The sequence below is a fragment of the Stegostoma tigrinum genome, chromosome 26 (genome assembly GCF_030684315.1).
Source record: "Stegostoma tigrinum isolate sSteTig4 chromosome 26, sSteTig4.hap1, whole genome shotgun sequence".
NCBI lineage: Eukaryota > Metazoa > Chordata > Chondrichthyes > Orectolobiformes > Stegostomatidae > Stegostoma > Stegostoma tigrinum.
Window position 1 is genome coordinate 30,176,443 of NC_081379.1, and position 10,764 is coordinate 30,187,206.

General features: G+C 40.4%; 2 protein-coding genes across 5 annotated transcripts in view; one reads left to right on the plus strand and one right to left on the minus strand.

Annotated features, from left to right (window-relative positions):
- The window catches only part of slc8b1 (solute carrier family 8 member B1), a 77,220-nt gene that overhangs the window by 56,249 nt on the left and 10,207 nt on the right, over positions 1-10,764 (minus strand). The gene's annotated exons all lie outside the window — the stretch shown is intronic.
- Positions 1-10,764, plus strand: part of plbd2 (phospholipase B domain containing 2) — a 36,956-nt gene that overhangs the window by 22,234 nt on the left and 3,958 nt on the right. Inside the window, exons 8-10 of one of the 2 annotated variants that reach the window (XM_059655085.1) lie at positions 678-773; positions 1,038-1,109; positions 6,201-6,353. In XM_059655085.1, coding sequence (XP_059511068.1) covers positions 678-773; positions 1,038-1,109; positions 6,201-6,353 — 321 coding nt within the window. The remainder of the gene's footprint in view (positions 1-677; positions 774-1,037; positions 1,110-6,200; positions 6,354-10,764) is intronic. The other variant, XM_059655086.1, reaches the window with a different exon arrangement.

The window sequence follows — 10,764 nt, forward strand, 5'->3', positions numbered from 1 at the left end:
GCCTCATGAGAATATGTTCAGTACTGACTAGGGTAACCAAATTGGAAAAATAAAACCCACGGTCTGTCAAGCCAGTTTTCACTATGGAATCTGATTTCTCCAATATCACCATCAGCTGAGATCATAATGACAGGAGAGATCGGAAAGACTACGGACTGCTCTTAGATTAGGGCAGTTTAAGATCATGAGGATTTTGGTAGATAACTTTTCTTTCCCCCACCTCTGTCGAGTGGGTTAATTACTAGAGGTAGCACATTGGTAAAAGATCTGAATGGGACATCAGGGAGATGTTTTCACTAACAAGTTAGGTTCTGAAATATTATACCTGAAAAGGTGGTGGGAACTGGTTCTATAAATAATTTTGAAAGGAAATTAGAAATGAAGTTGAGGATGAAGAACTTGTAAGATATGTAGAAAGGCATGACTGCTTTTTCAGAGCCAGCTCAGGCATAATTGGCCAGATGGTGGCCTCATGTTTCTTTGATTCGATGTGACAGATCGCCCATTTGAGCCTTCAAATTCTCTCTAACTTTTGTAAGCTAATAATAACTTGGATATTTGTTTCTTGGTCTACTTTAATGCTTACTCACTGCTTCAATGGACACTAAAAATAATGTATTGGATGTTGGAGATTGTTAATGATGATATGTTAAAACAGCTTTTATTTTCTTTTACAGATACAATAATCAGTGGATGATTGTGGACTATAACTACTTTATACCGGGACAAATGGATATTAAGAAGAACTTGCTGACAATTCTAGAACAAATACCGTAAGTATGAATGAGAATAACTATGACTGATAAATTTATCTTCCAGATAATCTTTGGACAAGTTTCCTTTGCAATGTGTGCTTTCAGCATTTACTACTCTAGTTTTTTGGAAATGAAGTAAAATAAATTTGTATCTTAGTTTGTTGCTAAGTTGGCTGTATAGCTAGATGCAGATTGTTGATTATATTCTACAGATTGCTACTGTGCATGTTTTGCTATTGTATTTCATGATTTGTCATGGTTCTTTGTTCTGTGCAATTTCAGTGGGCAAATAATAACAGCTGATAAAACAAATGAACTGATGCAGAAGGGTTACTGGGCAAGTTACAATGTACCGTAAGTGTAAGATTTGATGGATTTTGTGAGCTAATGTTTGTATTTTTATGTTTAATTCTAGATTAGTTAAATTCAAAGTATTACTTTGGTAAAATTCCTGTATGGACTACTGAGAAAAACAAACATGCTCTTCCATTGTTTTCATTTGATTCTTATACTCCATTATCATATTTGCGCCTTTCTTCCTCCCATCCCCTCCAAAATAACGATGCGATTGAACCCACTCAGCACATTAGGTTTAGCCATTTCATAAACGATGTGAGGTGTTGGCTAAAATGAGTACTCCCTGGAAATTTAACCTTGAGGAAATGTAATATATAAGTAATTCCACAAATATTTGAGCAAATATTCAGAATATTTGTTTATTTGTACATTTCTACTTGATATACTACCTGTGCAAACATTGCAGTTCTTTCTTGTGTTCTGCGGTATGTTTCATTATCTCCATCTTTACCGTTTTTGCAATAATTCCTACCATAGCCCCTGCAATGCACATAGCATTATAAACTGTGCTGTTGTTTATTATCTCAACCTGTACCATTTTTAGAACATTGCTTTTCTCAGTCTAATGGGGAGGTGATGACTTAGTGTGGTATTATCGCTGGACTATTAATCCAGAGACTCAGGTAATGTTCTGGGTTTGAATCCCGCCATGGCAGATGGTAGAATTTGAATTCAATAAAAATATCTGGAATTAGGAGTTTAATGATGGCTATGAAGACATTTCTGATTGTCGAAAAATACCCATCTGGTTCACTAATGTCCTTTAGGGAAGGAAACTACCATCCTTACCTGGAGTGGCCTACATGTAACTCCGGACCCACAGCAATGTGGTTGACTCTGAACTGCCCTCTGGGCAATTGGAGATAGGCAATGAATGCTGCCAAGCCAGCAACACCCTCATTATCCCATTAATGAAATGAATGAAGATCACTCTCACCTCACCTCTAGAAGTCAGCTCATTTGTCCATGTTTTAACCAAGGCTATAATGAGGTCGGAACCTGAGTCGCCCTGATGAAACCAAACCTGAGCAGGTATTGCGGAGCAAGTGCTACTTGATAGCACTGATGACGATACCTTCCATCACTTTACTGACAAGTGAGAGTAGACTAATGGGGCAGTAATTGGCTGGGGTGGATTTGTCCTGTTTTATGTGTTCAGGACATACCTGGGCAATTTTCCACATTGATGGGTAGATACCAGTGTTGTAACTAAACTGAAAGACCTCAAATATGGAAGCTACAGTTCTGGAGCACAAGTCTTCAGTACTATTGCCAAAATGTTGTCAGGGCTTTGCATTATCCAGTGTCTCCAACTGTTTCTTGATATCACATGCAGTGAACACCACGAGGCCATCACCTCCCCACATCTCTGACTTGACCCATGAATACTGACTCAAGAGATTGCCATCACTGAGCAATAGCTGGCATCCTAGATAACGACATAAGTTCACTAAATTGGTGAAAATCTGATTTTTATTTCCTTATTCATTAACGGGATGAGGGTGTCACTGACCAGGTAGCATTTATTGCCTAGTCCTAATTCTTAACATTTTACTGAATTCAAATTGCACCATCTGCTGTGGCAGGATTCAAACCCGGGTCCCCAGAACGTTATATGGTCTCTGGATTAACAATCCAACAATAATACCATTAGACCATTTGCAACTCCTCAGATACTGAAACAGTCCTTGTTCAACTGCAGCAAGATTTGGACAATATCCAGGCTTAGGCTGACGAGTGGCAAGTAACATTGGCGCCACACAAATTACAGGCAATGACCCTCACCAATAAGAGACAAGCTAACCACCAGCCCTTTACATTCAATGATGTTACTATCACTGAATCCCCCACTATCACATATGCTTATAGTTACCGCTGAACTGGATTTGCCACAAATTCAGTGGCTACAGGAGCAGGTCGGAGGCTAGGAAAACTGCGGCAAGTATCTCACTCCCGACTCTCCAAAGTCTGTCGACCATCTACAAGGCACAAGTCAGGAGTGTGATGGAACATTCCCCACTTGCCCGGATGTGTCTAATTCTAACAACACTCAAGAAGCTTGGCACCATCCAGGACAAAGCAGCCCTTTTGATTAGTGCCACATCCACAAGCATCCAGTCTCTCCACCACTGACACTCAGAAGCAGCAGTGTGTACTATCTACAAGATGCACTGCAGAAATTCGCCAAAGATCCGCAGACAGCACCTTTCAAACCCACGAACACTTAGATCTAGAAGGTCAGGGGCTGCAGATACTTGGTAAAACCATCACCTGCAAGTTCCCCTCTAAGCTACTCACCAACCTGACTTGGAAATGTATCACCATTCCTTCACAATCACTGGGTCAGAATCCAGGAATTCCATCCATAAAGGCATTGTGGGCTGCAGTGGTTAAAGAAGTCAGCTCACCACCACCTTCTCAAGCACAAATAAGGAGGAGCAATAAATGCTGGCCAGCCAGCAGTGCCCACATCCCAAAAAAACATATAATCCAGGTGGGCACTTCAATGTGCTACTCAGGATATGCAGTCATTCAGGATAATATAAAAGTTCAAGGTTGTTTCCCTGACTCTCTGTTTTGTTGCCCACTTTTTATGTCTGTCCTGTCCATTTAGTCACCTTTGACATGTACAAAGGCTAGAAACCGTTCTGCTTATATCATATCCTGACTGATCCTAATTATCATACGGTTTTACCTCAACCTAACCCATCTTTTACAAATTGATATAACCATGGATAAAAGTAACGTTTTGTCTCTTTGCCTGCCATATGTTTATTTTTCTACATCTCTCCCAGAACTGAATGACAAATAACAAATGGAGTAGTGTGGAGCTGGAGGAGCACAGCAAGCCAGGCAGCATCAGAGGGGCAGGAAAGTTGACATTTCGGGTCAGGACCCTTCTTTGGATTTCTGAAGGGTTCTGACCCGAAACGTCAACTTTCTTGCCCCTCTGCTGCCTGGCCTGCTGTGCTCCTCCAGCTCCATGCTGTGTTATCTCTGACTCCAGCATCAGCAGTTCTTACTATCTCATAATTGGAGTAGTGCTGTCTGATTTTGTTGTAGCAATTTGAGTAAACAACGTTACATACGTTCATGTGTATGCTGTATATACTCGTGCAAAAGTCAAATTTTTACACTTTTTTTAAGGTTAGTTTTATGAGGTCAAATATTGCATGTTGACTACTTTTGAGGGGCTGAAATTCATGCTACTGTCCAGAATACTGTATCATTAGCAGAAGCCCAATTGATCTCTAAATGAATAAAGAATAAAACACAATGAATTACATTAATTACTGGATAAAGTTTTTAAAAAATTAGAAAGTAAAGATTTTAATCATATATGCAAAAAGTAAAATTAGAATATGGCTTTAAATTACAATTACATTGTACATCTTAAATTAAACAAATCAAAATAGTTAACTTATTAAAATTAGCCCTCCTGCCAATTTCTAATTATAAACTGGTGAAAATGTAATATCTTCCAGTTAGGCAGGCAGCTTTTGTGCAAATGTTATGAATCTTGTGCATCATCTTGACTTAAAATCTGAAATTCCATCCTTCTTTGATTTGTTCCTGCATGGATTCGGATGGCTTCATGACTAACACATATTCCAATTTGACGATTTTCAAGTACCCACTCAGAAACTATTTTTTTCGATTGTGGACACTTACTAGGTTTACTTCTTTTGGCATACTTTCGTTTTGGCATTCTGTGAAGTTGGTTCAATACCTTTCTCCAGTCTCTCCAAAATACACAATTCTCTTGCTGCTACGCAGTTATTTATCTTTTCTGCAACTTCAGTAACTTCCAGTTTAAAGGCTGCTGCATACTTTTTGTTTTTTTCTACGGGGCATTTTTACACAAAATGAAGAAATTTCAAAACCTCAACTGGGTATATGACTGTATTCCACAAGTGCCACAGGAGAACTGAGCTCAGCTGAGCTGCACATAAGGGGAGGCTGTCACCTGACTCTGACCTGATGCATCTTAAATTTTTGTGCCAAATTGGTGTGAATTGTACATCAGAGCACATAGCATGAGAAGAGAAATTATTTCCTCATTGTAACATTTAGGGTCTGGATCATCCTTTGGCTCACAAATGTTGATCTGTTATCTGTGAAGAACTAGGAGCCAGCTTTTACAAGATATGAAAAATTCCAGATTTTTTGGCCAAAAATAGGTGTTGGCTTTTACACAAGATCGACTTTTACTCAAATATATACAGAATGTGTAATTGGTTGAAATATTCACATCACTAATGTTCTTGTCACAATTATTTGTATTCACATACCCAGGTTATATTTGCACTGGCGTTTTACATCAGTAGGAATTTTCTTAATGGCCTATGATTGACTGAGATATTCCATGATACAAGTTGGCACTGTATTGGTGCATCACTTCAGAGTGCTAGAATAATAGCTAATACAAACAGATTCCTCATTACCCGGAATTTGTTTCTTTGCCCACATTGGTTTGAATTTTGCCCTTACTGGGGAACACTACTGCAGGCTGAATCGGCTTGGATTGTTTTATTTAGAACAGAGAATGCTAAGCAGACCTGATTGAAGTATATAAGATTGTGAGGGGATGGGGGGTATGCACAGGGTGGATAGAAAGCAACTGTTCCCCTCAGTTGAAAGATCAGTAATGAGGGAACATAATTTTAAGTTGAAGGGCAGGAGATTTTGAGGGGATTTGAGGAAACACTTTTTCACATAGGATGATGAGAATCTGGAATGCAGTGCCTGGTAAGGTCGTAGAGGCAGGAAACCTCAACTTTTAAAATGTGCATGGATGAGCACTCGACACGTCATAACATTCAAGGCTATGGGCCAAGTAATGGAAAGTTGGGGAAATCAAAGGAAATGTTGCCCCTGGTTCATTGGTGCTCTGAATTGACCAGAACAATGACAGAGAAATTAAGATACTTATCTGCCTGTGTGCTGCAATGCTAAGTGACCTAGGAAGACCCATAGGAGCAGAAAAGTGGGTAACATTCTATAAGTAAATATTTTTACTGAACGAAATTGAAGTTTTTATTTTTGATAACTACTATTCATACTTTTTTAAACCTTCCATTTCTGTAGATATTTTGAAGAGATTTTTAATGCCAGTGGTAAAACAGCCCTCGTTGAGGAATTTGGAGACTGGTTCAGTTACGATAAGACTCCTCGAGCCCTGATATTCCGTCGAAATCAGACTTTAGTTACAGACATGAATTCAATGATTAAATTAATGAGGTACATGGAGCTACATCAGTCAGGATAAAGGTTCCACATTGTGTTGATCTTTTAAACTAGTAAACATGGTGAGGCTCAGCTAAATTGTAGGACATTACACTAACATAAAGGATTTGGATAAACCTCAGAGTATATTGATTTTTAAATTCTGTTATTTGCCTGAAACAGAGTCCTAACTAACAAGTGAGTACTTTTTTGTGCATTTTAAGAAATCAGACAAGATGATCCCATTTGAATTACTAGATTCTATTTTAGAATAAAATAATGAGATCACCTCTTGAAAAGACACGATTTATGTTAATAGCCCTGGTCTGAAATAAGCTTTTACAAGCAAAACGTATATCAAATTTATCTTGGATTTATTCACAATATTATGTACATTTTACTGTGAAAATATGTACTGATGCTATTAAGCTCATGAGGTTTTAAAATACGTTCTATTAATTTCCATTAGTCAGCACCCTCATTGTGTTTATTATCGTACAAAAATATGCTCAAATATTGGACTTATTAGCTAACATAAAATTCAGAGCTTATTTTAATGCCAGACACACACAACTCTTTAGTTTCTTGAATTTGAGCACCATGTGTTCAGATAAAGGTGTCAACTGGGAGCTGATTGAAATGACTAATTTTATAACATTTACAAGCCAAACGATTAAGACTCAGAAAGAGGTGACATTTTCCTTTCGTGGATTGGAACTGCCACATCAAATTAATTATTTGTGAGAGAAATCAAAACTACCAGCCATAGTTATAAACTGGTTGATAATAAATCCAATTGGTGTTCAGGAAATACTACTTTACGTATTGTGATTAGCAGGTGGAACTTAGTCCCAAATGAAATGACTGAGGCAAATACCATAGCTGTACTCAAAAGAAATAATAATTATGCAAGGGTAAATGGAATCAAAGGTTGTGCTAATTAGATCGAGTAAAGTGAGAAGAACACCATGTGGACCATAAATACTGGCAATGACCAGTTTGACCGAATAGTCTGTTTCATAGAACATAGAACATTACAGCACAGTACAGGCCCTTTGTCCCTCGATGTTGTGCCGACCTGCCATACCAATCTGAAGCCCATCTAACCTACACTATTCCATGTACATCCATATGCTTGTCCAATGCCGACTTAAATGTACTTAAAGTTGGCGAATCTACTACAGTTGCAGGCAAAGCGTTCCATATCTTACTACTCTCTGAGTAAAGAAACTACCTCTGACATCTGTCCTATATCTTTCACCCCTCATTTTAAAGGTATGCCCCCTCGTGCTCGCCATCACCATCCTAGGAAAAAGGCTATCCCTATCCACCCTATCTAAGCCACTGATTATCTTATATGTCTCAAGTCACCTCTCAACCTTCTCTCTAACGAAAACAGCCTCAAGTCCCTCAGCCTTTCCTCGTAAGACCTTCCCTCCATACCAGGCAACATCCTAGTAAATCTCCTCTGCATCCTTTCCAAAGCTTCCACATCCTTCTTATAATGCGGTGACCAGAACTGTACGCAATACTCCAAGTGCGGCCGCACCAGAGTTTTGTACAGCTTCACCATAACCTCTTGGTTCCGGAACTCGATCCCTCTATTAATAAAAGCTAAAATACTGTATGCCTTCTTAACAGCCCTGTCAACCTGGGTTGCAACTTGCAAGGATCTGTGTACATGGACACCGAGATCTCTCTGCTCATCTACACTACCAAGAATCTTACCATTAGCCCAGTGCTTTGCATTCCGGTTTCTCCTACCAAAGTGCATTACCTCACACTTGTCTGCATTAAACTCCATTTGCCATCTCTCAGCCCAGCTCTGCAGCTTATCTATATCTCTCTGTAACCTACAACATCCTTCGTCACTATCCACAACTCCACCGACCTCAGTGTCATCTGCAAATTTACTAACCCATCCTTCTACGCCCTCATCCAGGTCATTTATAAAAATGACAAAGAGCAGTGGACCCAACACCGACCCTTGCAGTACACCAATAGTAACTGGACTCCAGGATGAACATTTCCCATCAACCACCACCCTCTGTCTTCTTTCAGCAAGCCAATTTCTGATCCAAACTGCTATATCTCCCACAATCCCATTCCTCCGCATTTTGTACAATAGCCTACTGTGGGAAACCTTATCGAAAGCCTTGCTGAAATCCACATACACCACATCAACCGATTTACTCTCATCTACCTGTTTGGTCACCTTTTCAAAGAACTCAATAAGGTTTGTGAGGCACGACCTACCCTTCACAAAACCGTGCTGACTATCCCTAATCAAATTATTCTTTTCTAGATGATTATAAATCCTATCTCTTATCACCTTTTCCAACACTTTACTAACAACTGAAGTAAGGCTCACTGGTCTATAATTACCAGGGTTGACTCTACTCCCCTTCTTGAACAGGGGAACCACATTTGCTATCCTCCCATCTTCTGGCACTATTCCTGTAGACAATGACGAGTTAAAGATCAATGCCAAAGGCTCGGCAATCTCCTCCCTGGCTTCCCAGAGGATCCTAGGATAAATCCCATCCGGCCCAGGGGACTTATCTATTTTCACACTCTGTAGGATTTCTAATACCTCTTCCTTATGAACCTCAATCCCACCTAGTCTAGTAGCTTGTATCTCAGTATTCTCCTCGACAACATTGTCGTTTTCTAGAGTGAATACTGTCGAAAAATAGTCATTTAGTGCTTCCCCTATCTCCTCTGACTCCACACACAACTTCCCACTATTATCCTTGATTGTCCCTAATCTTACTCCCGTCATTCTTTTATTCCTTAAATACCTACAGAAAGCCTTGGGGTTTACCCTGAACCTATCCGCCAACAACTTCTCATGTCTGCTTCTGGCTCTTCTGAGCTCTTTCTTTAGGTCTTTCCTGGCTACCTTGTAACCCTCAAGCGCCCTATTTGAGTCTTCACATCTCATCATAACATAAGCCTTCTTCTTCCTCTTGACCAGAGATTCCACTTCCTTCGTAAACCACCGCTCCAGTGCTCTACAGCTTCCTCCCTGACTGACAGGTACATACTTATCTAGGACACACAGGAGCTTTTCCTTGAATAAGCTCCACATTTCTAATGTGCACATCCCCTGCAATTGCCTCCCCCATCCCATGTTCCCTAAATCTTGCCTAATCTCATCGTAATTGCCTTTCCCCCAGCTATAACTCTTGCCCAGTGGTATATACCTATCCCTTTCCATCATTAAAGTAAACATAACAGAATTGTGATCGCTATCACCAAAGTGGTCACCTACTTCCAAATCTAACACCTGGCCGGGCTCATTACCCAGTACCAAATTTAATGTTGGCCTGTCTACATAGTCATTTAGTACGAGCCGAGTGATCCACCGCTAAGAGTTGTACGAGTTTTTTTCGGCACGTGTCAGGAATCCCTCCTGCACACACTGATCCACCGCTAAGAGTTGTACGAGTTTTTTTCAGCACGTGTCAGGAATCCCTCCTGCACACACTGGACAAAAACTGACCCATCTATAGTACTCGAACTGTAGTGCTCCCAGTCAATATTTGGAAAGTTGAAGTCCCCCATGACAACTACCCTGTCTCTCTCACTCCTATCGAGAATCATCTTTGCTATCCTTTCTTCTACATATCTGGAACTATTCGGAAGCCTATAGAAAACTCCCAATAGGGTGACCTCTCCTTTCCTGTTTCTAACCTCAGCCCATACTACCTCAGTTGACGAGTCCCCAAACATCCTTTCTGCAACTGTAATACTGTCCTTGACCAACAATGCCACACCTCCCCCTCTTTTACCATCTTCTCTCTTCTTACTAAAACATCTAAATCCCGGAATCTGCAACAACCATTCCTGTCCCTGCTCTATCCGTGTCTCCGAAATGGCCACAACATCGAAGTCCCAGGTACCAACCCATGCTGCTCGTTCACCCACCTTATTTCGGATGCTCCTGGCGTTGAAGTAGACACACTTCAAACCAACTTCTTGCTTGCCGGTGCCATCTTGCGTCCCTGAAACTTTATTTCGGACCTCCCTACTCTCAACCTTTTCTATACTCGAACTACAATTTTGGTTCCCATCCCCCTGCTGAATTAGTTTAAACCCACCCAAATAGCCTTAGCGAATTTCCCCCCCAGGATATCGGTACCCCTCTGATTCAGGTGAAGACCATCCTGCTTGTAGAGGTCCCACCTACCCCAGAAAGAGCCCCAATTATCCAAGAATCCAAAACCCTCCCTCCTGCACCATCCCTGTAGCCACACGTTCAACTCCTCTCTCTCCCTATTCCTCGCCTCACTAGCACATGGCACGGGTTTCTGTGCTGTAAATTCTTTATAGCTATTTATATGAAGAATACTTCTCAATTTACAGGATTCCACTTCGAGAACACTACAGTTTGAAGCAGAACATTTTGTATTCAGTCTATTCC